This window comes from Abrus precatorius, unplaced genomic scaffold (assembly GCF_003935025.1).
Source record: "Abrus precatorius isolate BTA unplaced genomic scaffold, Abrus_2018 Scaffold3, whole genome shotgun sequence".
Taxonomy (NCBI): Eukaryota; Viridiplantae; Streptophyta; class Magnoliopsida; order Fabales; family Fabaceae; genus Abrus; species Abrus precatorius.
Genome location: NW_020874373.1, coordinates 34,157,144 through 34,178,756, shown reverse-complemented (window position 1 = coordinate 34,178,756; position 21,613 = coordinate 34,157,144). Strand labels below are relative to the sequence as shown.

The 21,613-nt window shown below is 29.2% G+C and overlaps 3 protein-coding genes across 3 annotated transcripts; 2 read left to right on the top strand and 1 right to left on the bottom strand.

Annotated features, from left to right (window-relative positions):
- Positions 1-7,220: 7,220 nt before the first annotated feature.
- On the bottom strand, positions 7,221-8,845 carry LOC113861116 (phenolic glucoside malonyltransferase 1-like). Its single transcript, XM_027493734.1, has one exon. The coding sequence runs from the start codon at positions 8,807-8,809 to the stop codon at positions 7,388-7,390; it is 1,422 nt and encodes a 473-aa protein (XP_027349535.1). The 5' UTR covers positions 8,810-8,845; the 3' UTR covers positions 7,221-7,387.
- A 2,753-nt stretch (positions 8,846-11,598) lies between these two features.
- On the top strand, positions 11,599-13,561 carry LOC113861115 (phenolic glucoside malonyltransferase 1-like). The gene has a single exon (XM_027493733.1). It carries the CDS (start codon positions 11,954-11,956, stop codon positions 13,400-13,402), a length of 1,449 nt encoding a protein of 482 aa, XP_027349534.1. The 5' UTR covers positions 11,599-11,953; the 3' UTR covers positions 13,403-13,561.
- Positions 13,562-18,939: 5,378 nt separating this feature from the next.
- LOC113863219 (isoflavone 7-O-methyltransferase-like) lies at positions 18,940-20,475 on the top strand. The gene is made up of 2 exons (XM_027496716.1): positions 18,940-19,959; positions 20,176-20,475. Exons 1-2 carry the CDS (start codon positions 19,189-19,191, stop codon positions 20,473-20,475), a joined length of 1,071 nt encoding a protein of 356 aa, XP_027352517.1. The 5' UTR covers positions 18,940-19,188.
- The last annotated feature ends 1,138 nt before the right edge of the window (positions 20,476-21,613 follow it).

Genomic DNA, 21,613 nt, shown 5'->3' with positions numbered 1-21,613 from the left:
TCACAACAAATAAAATATTTACCTGTTAAATGAATATAAGTATAAATATAAAGAAATACTCATAAATTTTAATGAAGATGAATTTAGATATAAATATTTAAGTAATCATCCTACCTCATTCACATATATTATCTAATAAATAAAAATTATATTTTTATATTATTATACTACTTACAAGCGTTACAGCATGAGAAAATCTTGGCTGGTTGTCGAATAGTATTTAGTAGGGTGTTTCCTGTTGGTGAAGCAAATCCTCACCTTCATCCATTGTGGCAGACAGCTGAACAATTTGGTGCTGTTTGCACAAACCAGATTGATGAACAGGTTACTCATGTTGTTGCAAATTCCCTTGGTACTGACAAGGTATAGTTTTATTTCCAACCTTCCATTGTTTATGATAATTTGGCTGTGGGTGTGCGTCCATTATTTTGTTTGATATGCTATAGTACTTGATAATATTAGAGTAGCACTTGATGATATTAGAGTAGTACTTCATTGCCCAGCCAAAAGAATTTCTGATAATTAAATTTGTATATCAATGTGTCACTGTAGAGCATTTACAGGGCTGGAGTTAATCACCATTCACCACTCCCTCCCCCAGGGAGGGGGAATGAGAGAGAATGAAAGTCTAACCATGCATTTTAGTCGGGGCTCTTTAACCTTTTTGTTGCTTCTGCCTTCAATTTATAAAGATTGCTTGGCTTTACAGTACCCAATTGGAAAGTATTGGGAATTTGTGAAAACGGCAATCTAATACACATTATAATTTAAATAATTATTATTTTTAATGTGACAGAAAAATACAAAAATGTAAAATGAAAATTTTGATTTTTTTTAAAATAAATTATATAAAAAAATAAATATATCAGTTAAACTTAATTTATATGTGATTTTAAATATTTTAAACCTTAATAATAATAATAATGTAATTATAAATTAGTAAATATATTTGTGTGTTATACAATTTTTTTTATATTTTTTGTTAAATTAATTTATTTTAAAATAAACAAAAAATTATAATTTAAATATAAAAATATATAACGATAAAATTTTATTATATTAAATGATATCAAATATAATTATATTTTAAAATATGATAAAGACATTTTTATCTATAATTTTTTTTGTATATTTTATATATTTTTCATACTCTTCAATAATAAAAATTGTTATTCTTTTAGTTGATATAAATATAAAAAAATAAATTTTTAAAAATAAATTAAAGACAACATAAAAATGAAAATAAACAGTAAAAATTTCTAATTATGTTTAAATATAAATAATGTAAATCTATTATGTTACTATTATTAATAAATATTTTAAAATAAAAATAAAAATACATAAAAATAATTTATACCAATAAGTAGAAATATAACAAAAAACATTTTTCAATAAACAATGAATCAATATGTATCAATGATAATTATGAATCATTTTGAATTATATTTAAATTTTTATATAAAACTAATTATGATAGATTTTATTTAAATACATTTTAATGATAATAATTATGAATTGATGATAATTTTAATTATTAAATTATAAAAAATATTATAATTAATTTTAATAAATGATTATTAAATATAATTTATAGTCAATATGTTATTTTCATTTCTGATAATACCACAACATTTGTTTTGACCATCCATATTATTAACCATGTAAATGAATCTAAACATTTTAAATCTTAATTATAATTTTTGTTATAAATATATATAGTAATAAGTAGGTGGAAGGTAATATTTTATTTCTAATAATGTAAAGTTCATTTTGTAACTCTTTCATTTTCTTTATCTAAATAAATAAATTTTCATGGCGGATAAAATAAATTTATTTTTTAATACATACAAATTTTGAAATTTCACTAAAGATATTTTCAAAATATTATTTACAATCAAAATTTGTTAAGTATTTAAGTTCTAAAATCATTTACAAACTTTAGTCAACACGAAATATAATTAAATAAATCAATACAAAGTTCTCAATTTTTTCAATCCCTACAGAGCAGTCTTCTTTTTAATACTCTTGGATTATGATCATAGAACAGATCAAACATCTTTATCTCTTCACATCCGCTACTTGAAAATATTAGTAAGGGTGAGTATCTCCCGCCCCACTAAATCTCTTATTTAACATAACAAAATGATCTTATATACATGTATATATATCACCCAAAAATACTTTCTGACATGGATTGAGTTAACACCGACACTCAAGTTATACAATTCACTATCACAGAATAGTACACATAAGATAGACAACCAATCATATTCACAAACTTTCATAACATGCGTCTATCTGCTAGCCTACACGTCACAATACATGTATTATACCACTTCAGTCGATATGTCGCAACACATGAGTCCTAATCGCATATGTCGATGTATTACAACAAATATATTATAATAGCATCAACCGATATGTTACAATGCATATATTATAACTGTACAATTTCTATACTACTTCATGCACATCACACTTTCACATTTATTTCACATTCACATTCAATGCCCCTGGGATCTCTTGAGGACTTCATAGTTTAGATAGTCGTAGCAACACGGATACACATGTGCCAATTCAGCCCCTTCTAGCAAAGGTATAGTCAGGAGATCCGTCAGGAAATAAGTGTGTGACATGTAAATACTTTCATTTTCAGCAAATCATTGTGTACTAGTCATACTAGCATTCACCACCCTCATTTTTCCAAGATTTTTCAAATCTTCTCCGGACATTATACCTCTAGTTGTATCTCTGTAGCTATCTAAACTCACCACCATATTTCTCATTTTTTTTTCACACCCTTTTTATAGGGCAACGTGTCATAATACGTGACTATTGACCAAATAACTTGGTGTACTATAATGCATATATTATGAGTACACCCTTTGAACCGTACCACAATACATGTATTGCAATCACCTACATTCATATATTTTGACTCTCGTATTATAATCACTTTTTTCAACATTTCATTCACGCGTGTGCTCACTACACATAGTCACGCTCACTGTGACACTGTAATCTCATCACACTATAATTTCATCCACGCAGGGCTGAGGGGTTCCTTTAGATTATGTATTTAATGAGTGTCGAAGAACTTGTTATTTTAAGCTAGCCATACACTGTGATAATACACCCTAGCCATGTCTATATTTTGGAGATGGAATTATATTAAAGTGTTCCTTTAGATTTTTCTGTAAATAATAGGATTCACCACATCTTATGTATATATATTTATAGAGGTACAGTTAAGACTCTTTCAGCTATTACTTGTACACTTACCATGACTATGATCATCTTAGAAGATCAACCAAAGTTACTTTCGAGTGAGTCTCAGGTGTTGAGGTTACAATTGACTCTGGTGATCTCTATCTTAGAGATGATGAAGATCTAAATTCTGAAGATCTAGTAGAGATTGAGAGATGGCATGGTGATAATTAGTACCTAGACCTTAGTATTTTGGCTATGAGTTATGACTGCTCTAAGACTTAGTTTACTTTGGTTATGTAATTTTTATTTTGAATCCCACATATGTTGATGAACAATTTGTAAATTATTATACTCATTGTATATAAATGAACTGAATTAAATTATAGTTCATTTTACTCATCATATTATGTTGACCATGAATTATTTTGAAAATAGTTTTGTTTATGGGAAAGATTTTAATTTCCTTGTACATTTTTTTCTACTATCATTAAATTTAAAATCTATATTATTTATCATGGTTATATATAAGTGTTGTACTTTGAGAAACAAAAAATTGAGAATGTTACAATTTACATTCAAAGAAGTTTATGAAAAGATATAAAATATAAAAATATTGTTAATTTTTATTTATGTTTGTTTTACTAATTTTATTATATATTTTTATTATAATTTACCTGTTAAATAGTTTTTTCTTCACATAGAAAAATATAATTTTTTTGATATATACGTATATTTTTTTTATTATAATATTTTATTGTAACTATTATAAATATTTAATTTATTATTATTTTTTAAATAAATTTTTATTTTTAACAAAATACTTCTATGCAGTACGTAGGTTAAAAGTACTAGCATATATATATATATATATATATATATATATATATATATATAATTTCAATTAAATCTATTTTTTTCAATTTGAAATTCAAATTTTAAAAAAGAAAAGAATGTGTTATATGTCTACTTGTTGTTATTGAGTACTTGAATTTTTCTACCCTAACCCTACTTTTATTCTCAATGTCTACATTATTCAAACATATTGCAGCAATCATAATCGTCAAAGTTAGTTGCTGAAGCTACCACAAGAAGTCACCCAGTGATCCCATATGAAACGACATTCATCATGCAAATCCATCTCGTCGTTGTTGTTCATGGACAAATGTATCCACTGAAAAGTAATAAAGGTTTAAATTAAGTTTCCAAATTATAGTCTCATAGGAATTTTTTCAAGTACCAAGAAAATTATGATTTAATCGTTTGAATTTAAAAGATGTGTTTGGAAAGTAAATAAACTAATTAAACGAGTTAAAAGCATCAAGGAAACACACTTTTGATTACTAATTGGAAGAGAATATAGGGCTTAAGAGTTCACCTTTACATGTTTTTATGTTTTCTTTTTACTTAACTCTAATTCTAATTTCCTTATAATTTTCAATCACTCATACAAATTTTATTAATATCCAATAGTCATGCAATTTTAACAGTCTTTCCAATTATCATACAAGGTAAAAAGATAAGAAAGCTTGAAGTGCCTATGAGTTTGTTAATTAAATAACGATTAGAAGAGAATAGTTATAGTCCACTTAATTCTTGTCTTGTTTTATTCCATGAGTTCATTAAGCACACTTGGTACATCGCCTACTATGTAATTAATTACGACATGCTAAAAGTGGCAAATTCTTAACATACAAATATGTGCACTAGAATTAAAACTAATCACAAACAGAAACTGAAATTATTATCAAATAGAAAGATCACGCAAATTCATGCAAAGGATCCATTATAATCCTAGTTATAGGTTTAGTTACTCATCCTAAAATGAACAACCAAACCAAAGGTAATAAGCTCCATAAACATGAAAGAAGAATGCAAACTAGGACAATTCTCTAAGGAGGATGATGATCAAAGTTCTAATCCATCAAACATATTTTCAATCACTTGTTTAGACCATAAAGAATATTTCTTTGTCTTTGCCAGTGACCTCCACTCTCCATGACTCCAAGCATTTTTAAAGGTGTGAGTAAAAATCAAGATACCTCTCATCACCCTTGAGGCCATTTAAATAGGAGTTAAAGTTTGCCTCTTATGGATATCTCTTGATGGTAGATTTAATCTTTTTTTAAATTTCAAAATTGAATACGTAGATCTAAAAAAAATGCCTTCATTTTGTTGTAACAGACAACAAGCACAACCGGGCTTGGCTTATGCATGCTGGTCAATATGCACAACCGTGCTTAGTCTTATAACATTGGCATGTTGGTTGCTTGAAGTATGGGCATGCTTTATCCAGATTGGCATGTTTTTCTTAGGTTTAAGTCCAAAATATCCATGAGCCTGTTGTATCATTAGATATGCTTAACTTCAACAACTAATAAGCTAATTAGTGTAAAAATATATTCAAATCAAGAATAAGTATATATAAACATGTTGAAAAGTGTATCAAAATTCAAACTTGTCAATCATCTAGTTCAATACTGTCATTTTGATTGGATCTCACGTGAGACAGAGTCATCGCAGATAAATAATTTATATGTTTAATTCTACTTATAATTTTTAAATATTTTAATTTAAAAAATTATATTAAGATATACTTAATATTTGTAATTTTTAAATATTTATTTTTAATTATGTTTAAATTTTATTTGACAACAAGATATTAAATTTTTATATTATTATATTACTTATATAAAGTTAAATAAATATATTTTTTAATAATACCATTAATACGAGGATAGAAATTGAAGTTACTGCCTACACATAGAACTGATTAACTGAATGCAGGTATTTTTTTTTTAAATGCAAATAAAAAATAATTAATATAGTACCATATCCTACCCATTATGAATTCCCACTCTTCACCGGCCATCAAACCATTCATTGACGTTCTCACTTCATAGTTCGTTTGATAATTAGACCAATTTGATTGATGAAAAGATTTATATCTGTCAAGAATAGGACCTCAATCCCACCAATCCATCGATATTCACATGACTCTGTCGTCACTTTCATTCGAATGCTATGTATATTATTTTTCAATTCCCTTCGTAAGCCGAGCTTGAATTGTTGGGCCCTACCATGGAGCCACGTATATAGGATTAATTATTGACGGAAAACATCATGATGTTGACATACACCTTGGCCTGCATTGTGGCAACAAAGAAAGGTTCAAATAGAATGCTAAAATTTTTAAATTTATATTAATATAATAGATGAAAAACTTTATTGAAAATATTTTTTATATTTTTCATATAATGGATAACATTTTTAATTCAAATTTACGTCATTTAAATGCTTAAAATTAAGCTTAAAAACCATGGAATTTCTACAAAGAATATACCATTGTCCTAGCCTTCTATCCACGGTTTATTGAATGGAGATATTTATTAGTTCTTTGTGAAGGTTTTATATCAGCTGTCTCACTTAAGGTGCGTGTTATATGCCCATTTGACAGATCAACGGATTTCAAGATAAAACCAAACATAATATTAGAGCCTGTGACTCATTTTCATTGTTTTCCATGGTTTCTCTTGTTTCTACTGTGTATCACCTAAACATATATGTGGTCGTGTGGAGAGGAATGCTAGAAAGGCATACAGGTATGTTCAAATTACTGGAGTTTGGTTCATCTATATTTTGCACAACTTCACTTAAATGCTAATTTATTTTAAGATAGAATCTAATAACCCCCTTCTCGTTTCCTCGTCAACTTTTAATGAATCTTCTGTTCTAGATTTCCTTAGTTTCTCGTCTAAACCTAAATGCTGAGAATTACGAAAACAAAGCAAATAAATAAATAATTGTAAACTTTCTTACTACATCCTCTTAATAATTCTCCTGTTTAATAAATAATTTTATATTTTTAATTAAGATATTAAATATATTTACTGTTTATTTATTTAAAACATTTTTAATAAATTTAAATTCAAGCTTAAAAATTAAATTTAACAAACCCTAAAAAAAACAAAAGATATTCTAAGAAAATATAACGTTACTCGAAATTAATGTAAGAGAAATTATTTAATAGAGAGATTTAAAATATAAAAGTACATAATATGTTCCGTTCCACAAATCTCTAGCAACAACAAATTTAAAGTTTTCTTAGCTCGTAGGTTCGAAACAAACCAAAATAAAAATAAATCACGAAATTTGACAACAATAGAAAGAAAAATTTCCGTCAATCATCACATAACCCTCCATGAAAGAAGGTATCAAAGAGATCCATCTCATGCTTATTGAGAACAAGCCCAACTTCAACCCCACCTTTACCATCCTTGCTCTCTGTGAACCCAAAGGTTAAGCCTCTATCGACTGATGTTATCTCCACCTTAGAAGGCTTTCCCCAGCCAAAATCAATCCCATAAACACCAAATCGGTTCGACCCAGCTATTCCCATTACTTCAACTCCCTCTTTTGCCAAAGCAATATATCTACCATGTGCTTTATCAGCACCTTGAAAAACTCCCTCGTCCAACTTTTTTATTTTATTATAAATGCTCTTAGCAACAATAACAACCCCTTCTTCCTTTATAAAGTCCAATGGGTCGGTATCCACCAATTGACCCCACACACAGTTTCCACAATAGTTTTCGGGGATTGGAGGCTCTAACCTGTTCCTACAATCCACCGTGAACCCAAAAGCGAATTTCTGCCTTTCCTTTTGAACCCCTTTTATGGCTTTAGCTATGCAAACTAGTGTATAAGCACATGTGATAACAAAGGTTGATAAAGTCTTTGGCTTTGAATTTGACGATTCTCCTCCATTCAAATCATCCCATTTGGACAATACTCTTTTCTTAATCTTATCCAAATCTACTCGGGTGAGCACGAACGTCGCTCGAACTGTGTCCACAATTTTTGGTTGAGAAGGTAGAATCTTCAAGCTTCGACCATCGTTGCTTTTATGAGGGAATAATTTGGATAACACTTCGGTCCAATCATGTATCCTAGCTCCTAACTCAGTTGGCTCTTTGATCACCGTTCTTTCAAAGAAAGGAACTAACTCTGGCACTAAGGATGATGAAGATAATTCTTCATTGTTGGTTTGGCATAGAAAAGCCCAAGCTTTGAGGAACAGAGTTGAAGACTTCCCATCAAGAACAGCATGGTGGGCGCTGATGCCTATGCTGAATCCTCTGTTTGGGAACAGAGTTATCTGAAGAGAGATAACAGAAGCATGAGAATCCGAAGATTCCAAGTGGGGTATTAAAGAACGAGATACTGCTGTTTCATGGGGTGTGTTGGATAACACGTGATTGAAGTCAGCATCAGATTCTGCAACTACAAAAGAAACAGCGTCGCCAGGAGTGTAATGAATGATCGGTTTTTTGAAATCACAGGGCCAAACTATCTTGCCAGCAAGAGGAAAAAAGTGTTGGAGAGCATGAGAGAGTGAGGTTTTGAGATTTGGAACCACTTTTTCAAAGAAAAAAGATGAGTGTGACTGTGAATGGAAGGAGAAGAAAAAGATACGTTCAACAGGCTGATTTCTGATCCAAAACAAGTCAAAGAAAGTTAAAGGAAGGGATGCTGTTTGGGTGAGTGATGTTGGAGCAACGAAGGAGTGCTCGTGGACTTTGATGTTGTTGTGAGAAGCCATGTTAATCAGAATGTGAGGTTCTTTGTTCGAAGATAAAGCCTTGGCTCCTAATGCAACAAAATAGTGTGGCTTTAATAGGGTGGCGTTAATCTCGGAAGAGATGATTGATATTTTGTGGTTGTTATTTTGCTCATTAGTTATTTTCCAAACGGCAAGACAAAGGGGGATTTTTAGCCAAGATAGGATAGAAAAAAAAAATCATCCAAATAGGTCTCTCTGTAAACATTTTTTTATCTAGGTTATTTTTGGCACGTCAGTATACTAATAAAGAGTGTTGGCCTCTACATAGATGACATTTATTTTTAAGTGTCGGCTAGTCTGACACTCTTTTTATTATTAAAAAAATAAATTTAATATAAATATTTAGATATTTCTTATCATTTTTGGAATCACCAACCTTCTGGATAGAGTTAAAAAGGATGCCAGAAAAGTAGTTGATGTTATAATAGCGTCCCTTTAATTCTCAGGCCAACTTGCAAGGCCCATCCCATATTTTTAGCGACAATTATACAAGAAATCTCGTTGTCACTACTCAGAGCATTTGTATCTTCTTTCAGCTTGGGAAGCTTAGCACGCATGTTGTTTATGGTGGACTTGATAACTTTGGTTTGGCCCTTCTTGTCATCTTCAGTGTCCACCCCATCTGGGAGAGAAGCCACATTTATATGTGATTCTATGACTTTGCTCTGCGGCGCCAAATGCGTTCATTGTAGTAACCATCTGAAATCACGAAAGTAATTTTGCATGCTTTGTTGACCAAACCCATAAGAAACATTTGGTTGCGGGACAGAGAACTTGTGACAAAGACATAGAGACAAATATTATGTTTGAATAAAATTTTATTGAAAAGAAAGAAACACAAAAGACAAGACACAAATTTAAAAAATATCAATGAATTTTTTTAAAAAAAGATATTAATATCTCAGCTTTAGAAATACATAAAATAAACTTTTAAAGATAAAAATATTTATCATAATTTTTTAAAATTATATAATTTTTAAAAATTATATAAACTATTTTCATAATTTTTATATCCAAATATAATACAAAATACAATACAACATATTTTGTTCTTACGTCAAAACACAATATACAAACACAAATATTAATATCACTATCCTTCGTTGTCTCTATCTGTTAGAAACGGTATCCAAGCGTTACCATAGAAAACGTAAAAAAGGGATTCATGTGCCCTAAGATTAGGTAAGGTATTGCAAGAAAGTGTGGAATGCCCATTGAATATGTAGAGTTAAGAACCTCATCAACACACCATGGAAACTACACATTATGCAAATGCACCTGTAGCAAATTTATTTTTTTAATAATAAAAAAGTGTGTCAGTCTCGTATTTTTTAAGTATCAACCATATAAAAGCGGACATTCTTTTTATTATTAAAAAAATAAGTGTTAGTTTTTAAGGGCTAACACTCATAATAACGTGTCAAAAACAACCTAAAACATTAAAAATGTTTACAAAATGCTCTATTTTGGTAAAAAAAAAAATTATTTCTATCCTATTTTGGCTAAAAACCCACAAAAGAGAATTTGTCTCCTCTTCTAATATGAATAAAATTTAGCCCCAATACTCCAAGTAATTTGGTTTCGTTATTTAATTAAAATTCTATTTTAATAATAAAAATTAACATCATAAGTTAACCTATATTATGGAAGTACAATTTCAATCTTCATTGAAAACATTGCAAGCAACACATAAATACTAAATATGTTCTTTTTACAAAAAAAAAAAATTAGAAACAACTTTGGTTTAAATAAAGTTATTTATTATATTGTTTTAATATGTGTTATCCTCTTGAATAGAGAATAAAAGTATGAAAATAATATTATCTTTTTAATATGCTAAAAATTGCTTTGAATGTACATTAGTTAAATAATTAAGGATTTAAAATTGTATAAAAAATTATTATTACATCTTCTGATAATTTTTTCATCCAATTTTTCTATAATTTATAATGATAAAAATTATTTATCAGTTTTCAATTAATATTCTTGAAACTCTTGTTAGATTAAAAGAAAAGGTGTTGAAAATACTGATTAAAAATTATATATATATATATATATTAATAATATTAACAATTTCTTTATTCATATATTATTCTTTTTATATTTATTAGTTTTGCTTAATACAAATTAAAAATAAATATATAAAAATAAAATACGCTTTTCTTATAATTAAATAATTGTGAAAATGTCAGGGCATCGGTGTCATCAATAAGTTATCCTTCTTCTTGTAAAGGACAAAGGGCTTGGGTGACACAAACAATGGCAGACACGGCTTTTATTTTTGTTTTTGTTTTTGTTGTTTGTTTTTACATCCTAAGAGGATGACGTTTGTAGTCGCCGAAATCGATGACTTCTAATCTGACGAATGCATGCCTTTTACCAAGCTCATGGAAATGTACCATTATAAAGAAAAATATAATAATTATTGACCAAGTATTATACTAATATTTAATTGCTGATATAGAATACACCAATTTTCTTTAATAACAAAATTATTGATTCTTATTGATTTATATATTACAATAGTGTAAATTCATATGATTAATATTAACCGTTTAATTTCTATTAAATGAAAATTACCCTATTATTTAATATTATATCTATTTGTAAATAACATATAAAATAATAACATTTGTTAATAGTTTACAGTGAAACCATAGTAAATATTTATACTTATTGTTCTTGAAAAAATTGCTTTTATTCGTGGTTATTTTAGAAATTACAAAAAGGATATTTGTGTTATTTTTTTTATTTTTTATTCAGTTTAATTTGGAACATTGCATGTACACTTTAGAATCTAATTTAACAATAAACCGTGAGTAGTGATATAACATTAAAACTTCTTAAAGCTCTCAGATTTGTTTTTTGGCACCGTCCCTTATAAACTTCTTGAAAGAGCTTAAAAACATAAAATTAAAATAATTTTGAAAAATTTATAAACCTTCCCTTTTATATATAAAATTTCTTTTTAAAAAATAATTATCAATTCCCTCAGAAAATCAATTTCCAATCAAACCCTTTCCTGTACTTTCCCCAAATGCAATACCTTGCCACCCCCACCGCATTACCCAGCAAACAGAGAAGAAAGCTAGTATTAGCATTCCCTGTGTTCTTTTTCTTCACATGGCTTCTGTGGAAAACTCTGTGAAAACCCTTGAGCACTGCATCGTTTCTCCTTCATCTGCAACCCACTTCACTCTCCCTCTAACCTTCTTTGACCTTTTCTGGCTAAGGTTCCATCCAGTTGAGCGCATCTTCTTCTATTCCCTCCATGCTCCACAATCACACCCTTCATTTTTCTTTCACAACGTGGTTCCAAAGCTCAAAACCTCACTCTCTCACACCCTCCAACACTTCCTCCCTTTAGCTGGTAACATCGTTTGGCCTTCTGATTCTCCCAAACCCTTCATCCAATTCAACCCTGGTGATGATGGTGTCTCCTTAGTCCTAGCACAGTGTGATGATGATGAATGCTTCAATCACGCCTTGGATTATTCACCCCGTGATGCCACAGAATCTCGTGCTTTGGTACCCCACTTGGAATCATCAGATTCTGTTGCTTCAGTTATCTCCTTGCAGATAACCCTTTTCCCGAACAAGGGCTTTTGCATTGGCATCAGCGCTCACCATGCTGTTCTTGATGGAAAATCTTCAACTATGTTCATCAAGGCTTGGGCATATGTATGTAAATCCAGCAAAGAAGAATCATCATCACCAACATCTTTGGTGCCAGAGTTAGAGCCTTTCTTTGAAAGGGAACTCATCAAAGATCCAATTGGTTCTCTTGAAAAAGTGTTCATAGATAACTGGTTACAGATTCCATCACAATTAAAGGACCATTTTGAAACCAGCAACGGACGGAGCTTAAAGATTATGTCAACACCCATTCAGAACCATTCAGTTCGAGCCACGTTCGAGCTCACACGTGGAGATTTGGATAAGATAAAGAAAAGGGTGTTATCCAAGTGGGAATCAGTGGCAGAAGAAGCAAAACCAATATTCACTTCTTCAAAACCTAGTACTTTGTCTACCTTTGTCATTTCCTGTGCTTATGTATCTGTGTGCATTGCTAAAGCCTTTCAAGAAGCAGAAAAGGTTGAAAAATTCGTTTTGGGGCTCAATGCTGATTGCAGGGCTCGGTTAGAGCCTCCAATCCCTGAGAACTATTTCGGCAACTGTGTGGTTTCTCATGCAGCGGATACACAATCGAAGGATTTTATAAAAGAAAATGGGGTGGTTATTGTTGCTAAGAAGATTTGGAATAAAGTAAAAATGCTTGATAAGGGAGCATTTGATGGAGTAGATACATATATTCCTAGGCTTATGTCTATGTTAAGTGAGGGAGTTAAGGTAATTGGAGTTGCTGGGTCGAACCGGTTCGGTCTTTATGGAACTGATTTTGGTTGGGGAAGACCTGCTAAGGTGGAGCTGACATCGGTCGATAGAGGTTTAACCATTGGGTTGGTAGATAGAAAGGACGGGTCTAGTGGGGTTGAAGTGGGGCTCGTTCTGAACGAGCATGTGATGGATCTGTTTCATGAAATTTTCCATTCAGGGTTACACTATGATTGAGCAAGATATATCTATTTATTATTGCTATAAAGTGAAGTCTGTGAGTTTTTTGTTTTTTTTAATTTCTTTTATCGTTCATTCACCATCTGAATTTAATCTTTCTGGTTGTGTTCAGTAGCTAAGGATGATATGTAAAGTTTGGACCCGAATCCAGTGTGATTTTTGCGAGAACTGTGTCGTGCATTTAGGCAAAAATTTATATTTTTGTTTAAATAAAAATACATGAATTTAAGTAAAAATGTAAAAATATGTAAAAAAAAATTAAAAATATGTAAAAAAAATTTGACGAGAACTACACTGAATTCAATCCGTAAAGTTTGCTATTTTTGGTAGGGTAATTAGGTGTTGTCTAAGCTAACTCTATCTTGTGTTCTTCTTCAAGTAATTTATGGGTGATTCTGCTCTCGTTTTAAAATATCTTGCTACTTTTTATATAAAATATTTTTTATTAGTTCATTAAATTAATTATAATATTTAAATAGAAAATAAAAAAAAGTCACATTAAATATGTGAAAGTGACAATAGATTTAAAAAAAAAATTCTCATGGAATCCAATAAAAACAGATTACGTCAGCGCTAATTGCAGCCCCTATCACATAATTAAAATATTAGTTTTTATATATTTATATAATATTTTAATTTTAGTTTTTCTTTTTCATTGTATTCCACTATTTATAATATTATTATTGATTTGTTTTCTTATTATTTTACTAATAATAAAAATAATTTCATACCTATGAAATGAGCGTTAATTGGACAAAGAAAAGGTAATAAATAAAAAACGATATAGTAGCACAAAATAAAATAAAATGTTAAAAAAATTATTGAAAAAATTTAAATATAACACCTATTTTTCTTTTGGACTGTTTGGTGGACCTGCTAAAAGTACTAATTTCAGTACACATGATGAAAATTAAATGTATTCTTGTCGTTTGCCTGGTACACATCACGTTGCCAAAACGATAAGCTTTTTCGGACCAAAAAAAGCTTAATTAAATAATTTATCTCTAAAACAATTATTATTTTTTATTTTCATAAAAAAGTATTTAATTTTCAATTTTAAAAAATAAAAATATGTTATTTTAGTTTTTGGTGTACGAGTAAATTATATGCTTTTTGTTAAAATAAAATTTAAATTAAATAATTTTTTGTAAAAATTAAAATTGAATTCATAATAATTTTAAGTGAATATTATTTAATAATTTTAATACTCTCACTTTTAGTGAAATTTCTGAAAAATTATAAAAGAAAAACAATATAGAGGTATGTGGATAAATATGTTAATAATTATCAACTAAGTTTTACTGTTTTAGAATTAATTTGGTGCCCCATACGTGGCTGTTTTTAATCCGTGCACATGTCACTTCATTCCATAATCTTGTTTGCTACGTATAAGGAGTAGGGTTGGCCATGACTTGGCATTTTAAAATAAATTGTATGGATTATATTTTAAATTAATTTGCTCTTTCCTAAACCAATTTAAAATTATTTTTAAAATTCAGTTTTGATTGAAATTTAATTTTTTAAAAAACTAATAGTAAGAATTTGAAATTAAAAGAAAAAAAAGGAAGTGAAAACATTTATTTTGTTTTGGATCATTAAAATCTCATTGCCAGTTGTATTAATTATCTTAATTTTAAAAATTATTGAGTATATATAACTGAGAGAGATTGCTTTCATGTTTAAGATATGAAGGTTGATTTCTCATAGCTTGAGGAACTATAATGCCCATTCGAATTAATGCTATATTCCAAGTCAATGCCAAGACTTCTTCTTCAACAAAGAACAACCCATTCATAGAAAAATTAAATATCATACTTTTTCTTCTTTCTAGAAACTAGATCAATTTCACACCTTACATAAACTCTGAATCGGAAATCAAGAGCCCATTCAACTCTTACTTTATAGTTGCATTTACATACTACGCAGACGTTTAAAAATATCTTTTATAAACACTCACATTTTAGACATTTTAAAATATTTTTTGTTAAAATAAATTAATCTAAATATGTATATTAACTGACAATAATTTGATTTTGTTAGTCTCTATCTTTAGATAATAATTAAGAAAATAAATAAAAAATATTAATAGTATTAAATATTACACTTTGTAATGAAATATTTTTTATTTAATTATTTTCATTAAAAATTAGGTTGAAAGTATAGTAAAAATCGCGGTGAGAGTACATTAACATGAAATATTTTATTTCTAATTTTCTTAAGTATAATGAATTTCGTTATACCTTCTCAATAACTATCTTATTATTTTATAAAATAAGTATTAAATAAAAAATACATGTATTTATTATCCTAAAAATATAAAATTATTTTACATTTTTTCATTTAATAACTATAAAGATTTATAAGAATAAAAGATAAAAAAAAAATCGAATTATTCAATTACAATTGAAATCATTCATTGTTTGGAACCCCACCATGTGACTTGTGTGCAGCTCTTCGAAAAAATTACAACACATCAAATTTACTGAGGTAGGTAGCCAGCTAAGACTAGCCAATTTTCAGGGCCGTTTGTTTGTCTTATTTTTAAAATTAAATTATGTTCTAACTTAAAAATTTACCTTTTTTTATCTCTTAGATAAAATTCATTTTCGTCTTTTAAATTTATTTTTTTTATTATTGAAGTATTATTTTTTTTATGTTAATTCTCTCTATTAGTTTTATTACATAACATAGTAGACATGTCTTACATAGCGATAAAGTGCTTTAACTCATTTGTTTAAATATATGTGAACTTTTTTATTTAAAAAATAATTAAAAAGTATAACTCTCTCACTTATCTTTCATCTTCCCACAACTCTTTAACTTTTTTCCTCCTAAATTCCCGACTCACCAGCCCTACCTTTCCTCTAGTAGCCCATTTTTCTAGTTTTCCCTCTCTTTTCTCACAGCTTTGACACATTTTCTCTCTAATTTACCAACTTTATTTCCTCCTCTCGCAACCTCCATTTTCTCCTGCAGCTATTTTTTTCTTTTCTCGCAACTTCGTCGTTCCTTCCCTCTAATCCACCAGCCTTGTTTTTTCATTCTGCAGCTTCTGTTTTCTCTTCCTGCAACTGAAGCGTTATCAACAATACAAATAAATAACAGAAGATTCATATTTTACAAAAAAAATTAAAGAATTATACATAAAAAATAATGAAATTTAGAATTTTATACAAATCTAAAACAACCCAATAAGTAATAAAGTGAAAAGTTGCAATCTTTAAACTCAGAGAGAGAGAGAGAGAGAGAGAGAGAGAGAGAGAGAGAGAGAGAGAGAGAGAGAGAGAGAGAGAGAGAGAGAGAGAGAGAGAGAGAGAGAGAGAGAGAGAGAGAGAGAGAGAGAGGAAGCATAATAGATGTATTCTATAAATCAAATTTATAATTAATAATTGAGCATGGATTGGTACTTTGCTAATTTATTTTGTAAACTAAGTGATTCAATGGATGTTTGGAATAAAATTTTGGAGATAATTTTTTATTTAGTTGAGGGAAAGGAGAAAGACAATATTGCAAGTGTAAGATGAGTATGTTTTTCAGCATGATGGGTAAACATTTTTTTATACCCAAAAATGATAATTAGGAGGTTAAACCTAAAAAAAAATTTTAAGTAAAATGACAACTAAGAAATCCAACCAAATTTTATATTATAATGTAAGAATTCTATAATTTAGGACAATTTTTTGCAATGCTAATAAATAAATTAGAATACTAACTTATTTATAATGTAAGGATTCTTACATTAAGGTATTTTCGCTAGTTGACAATAAAGAAGGGGAAGGGAAAGAGCTACGGGAAGGAAGGAAGAGACAAAGTTAGTGGGTTGTGAGAAAGAGTGGAGAAAACTGTGGAAGGAGGAAGGAGAGAGAAACTGCAGGAAGGAAAAGACAAGAGGGACTGCAAGGAGGGAGAGGGGAAGCTGTAGAAAGGAGAAAGAGAGGTTGTGGAAAGGGAGGGAGACTGCCAGGAAGAGAAAGAGGCTACCAGAGGAGGAAAAAGAAAAAAAGGGAAGGGAAAATTACAATTTAGCTATCACTTCATTATTTTTAATTTTTTTTAAATTAAAAAATTCATGTTGAATTAAATAAACGACGTTAATGCTATCTCAGTGCCACGTAAGACGTTTCTGTTAAGTTATGTAACAAATTTAACGAAAATGATTAAAGTGAGAAAAAAATAATACTTTGAGGACAAAAATAAATAAAAAAAATTAAAAGATAAAAATAAATTTTACCCTAAAATTAAAAGATAAAAAGAATAATTTTACCTTTAAAATACTTAAATACTTTTTTTTATAAAATAAACAAATTCTTTTTTTAAAAAGGAAAAAGTAATTTTATTCCTTTCCTAGTAACTTAAAATGGAAAATACATATATGGAGTTTGTTCAGTACACGTCAAACGGTAGAATAAAATAAGATGTTTTTTTCTATCATATCTTATTATTTCTTCAGTCAATAGATTTGGTCTATTATACAATCTTATCATATTAATTTTTTATAAAAATTAATTAAAAATAAATATAATATATCAATTTATCATTTTAACATAAAATAAAGCAAAAAGTTGTTTTTATTATTATCTTTTTTTATTTATTTATTTCTTATACCGTATCCCTTCCTTTTTATCATGTCCCTGACCTGGAGTAAATGCCCATTTCGTCTGCCAAAGTTGACCACAATTACATAGCGTAAAGTAGTTGACCGCAGAAAAATAAAATACATACCACGAAGTATTAAGTAAGAAGTGATGGAATGGAGAATGATGAAACAAAATTTTAATATATTTTATTATTATATTTGTCAAATTTAAAATGGTATATAATGAAATACTTTTTTATTCAAAATTTTAATTTTTATTCTTTTTTAATTTAGGGTACATGATGAAATTAAAATAAATTTGTATTCCATTATAATAAATATAAATAATCAAGGGAATGTTTAATTTTATTTTGCTTTAATCTTTTTTACTTTATTCTATTTTATTTCGCTAACTATTAGATATTCAGTCATAGAAGACATGTAATGATTATAATTTGAAATAATTGACTCATACATACGAATTATATTACATTCACACAATAATAACATAATCAAAGTTAAAGATTGTGTACTTAGTACAAAAGAGGATCAATTTCCAATAGTAATTGCCAAGAAACGAGGAAACTAAGAGAGAATGAAAGGGACTCTAGTTTGGAAAATGTTTTCTACTTTTATTTTTATTTTCCATTTTAATTATATAATTCACTTTATTAATTCTGTTTTTATTTCTTAAGATTTATACAAGAAATAGTAAAAATAATAAATTTTATTTGCACTATTTCTTATATAAATATTTAAAAATATGGCAACATTTTTATAATCAAAAGTGAAAAAAAATTTAGTTTTATTGCAATGCAATTTTTTTAATTAAAAAATAACAATGTATTTTGCAATTATAAACTAAACTGGAACTTTGTAACCATAACCTGGACCCAAACATCTTATCAATATAATAGAATTTAGGTAATTTATGGTGTGTGGAAATGAAAATAGATTAGAGATGCATCATTGTTCAATTGCCTTTATTGCACAAACTTCGAGTCTTATAGCCGACTAGCCGAATTCAACTTTGTTGGCATAATAATCGTAGTTGCAGTAATGTACATTTCATTTAGACAATTCTTATTCATAATTCAACTACAAGTTTCAGACATAAGGTAGCTAGTTGAAGCCTTTATATAAATCAAATCAAATCAAATCAAATTCTAAAACAGCACAAAACACAAATCAAAATTCATTACCAAACATGGCTTCAATCAATGGCCGTAAAGCAAGTGAGATCTTCGAAGGCCAAGCTCTCTTATACAGACACATATATGCTTTCATAGACTCCATGTGTCTAAAATGGACCGTTGAGCTTGACGTACCAAACATAATCCACAACCATGGCCAACCCATTACTCTTCAAGAGTTGGTTTCTATTCTACAAGTTCCACCAACTAAAATTGGCAAGGTGCAAAGTATCATGCGCTACATGGCACACAGTGGTTTCTTTGAAATAGTAAGAATCCATAACAAAAAAGAAGACAATGAAGCATATGCTCTCACAGTTGCATCAGAGCTACTTGTTAAAGGCACCAACTTTTGCTTAGCTCCAATGGTCGAGTGTGTTCTTGACCCAACTCTTTCAGGTTCTTACCATCAATTGAAAAGGTGGATTTATGAGAAAGATCTCACACTATTTGGTGTCTCTTTAGGATCACATTTTTGGGACTTTCTTAATGAAAATCCTGCATATAATACCTCATTCAATGAAGCAATGGCTAGTGATTCTCAAATGATCAACTTGGCACTGAGAGATTGTAATTTGGTCTTTGAGGGATTGGAGTCTATCGTGGATGTTGGTGGTGGAACTGGAACCACAGCCAAGATTATCTGTGATGCATTTCCTCAATTGAAATGCATTGTGTTTGATCGTCCACAGGTTGTAGAGAACTTGTTGGGAAGCAACAATTTAACTTATGTTGGTGGGGACATGTTTGAATCTATTCCAGAGGCTGATGCAATTCTACTTAAGGTACGCATGTATGAACAAAAATCTAGTGAACTTAGATCACAACTCATGGCATGTTTGGTCTCAAGTTTAATTGGTCATGGATATATGAATGTCATTGCTGTGTTAGATTTACGTTTACATAATTTTTAACGTGTTTCCAAACACACTCAATTCTCACGTTTAGTTGTTAACAAAATTTCTAATCCTGATCCATCTTTCTTTTATGTATTTTGGCAGTGGATTTTACATAATTGGACTGATGAAAATTGCATAAAGATATTGAAAAATTGTAAAGAAGCTATTTCAGATAATGGTGAGAGAGGGAAAGTAATTCTCATAGATATTGTGATATATCAAAAGCAAGATGAGCACGAAGTTACTGGACTAAAGCTCCTTATGGATGTAAACATGGCATGTCTCAATGGAAAAGAGAGAACTGAAGAAGAATGGAAGAAGATCTTCTTGGAAGCAGGGTTCCAAGACTACAAAATATCTCCTTTGACTGGACTTTTGTCCGTTCTTGAGATATATCCTTAAACACTAATGTTGTAACCCATTTAATTCTTTAATTTACTTGTTATGAACTAAATAATGTCTAAATATATATTGGCCTTTAGTTTTCAAAGTTATGAACTGAATAAAAAGGTCATATATTCCAGTAGGACCAAGATAATTTTACTCATTTGTGTTTTACTTTTTCTGCAATCCTACTTTTCCTTTTATATAAGAATATAGTGATCTTAAATAAAGATTTATTCTTTACAACATATATAACCAAGCCAGTGTATTTGCTTGAGTCTAAATTGTGACATTGCCTAGTATTTGTCTCGCTTTTTCCAATACAATTTTTCTCAAAAATCGTATACCAAAAAGTTCCCTATTTTGCAAGGTCTATACTTCCTCGAGTAGTTCAAGCATTCAATATATATTAATTCTATACATGCATCATATGCTCCCCTACCATTATTGAACTTGACTTTCTCACATAAGATGGGTAAGAAGACTAAGAATAAGTGACATTATATAAATACTTATTCTTTATAATATCATAATTAATTCCCTATTATTGCCTTGATGATTTGAAATTGATGAAGAATTGTTGCAAGCTTTTGGCCTGATGTATAATTTTGATTTGCATGAGTATAGATGAATTTGATATATATTAAACATACTTAAGAATATCATGTGAGTGAAGCTTCATCCCCTTCAACAATTGAAGTCTCTATTGCTGCGAGGCCAGTCGACAGTTTCATCGTGATCATAGAGCCCCTGCATCATGGTCTTAGAAATCCGAGGTAGAACATCAAATGATCCAAAAAGAACAAAAAGAGTGGAAAAACTCAACTTCAGAAAGATGTTATTTCATTATATTAGTGATAACTGATACGTTGTTAGTACATATAATTAACTTAATTGTCATGTAATTACAAGTTACTACTAATCAAGGAATATAGTAGAATTCTATTACACGGTTCTGCCACCAAAGCAAATCCACCTCCATGAACAGAGCCACCATCACTCCATACCACAATTGCCCATTAGCAACACATCAATCCATGAACAGAGTCGTCGTTATATATCATATATACGTACATGCACGTGATTATCATCGATGAATGTGTGTAATTTCCTAAAATACTAGTTAAATTTTACAAATTTTTCTTTCTTTTTAAAG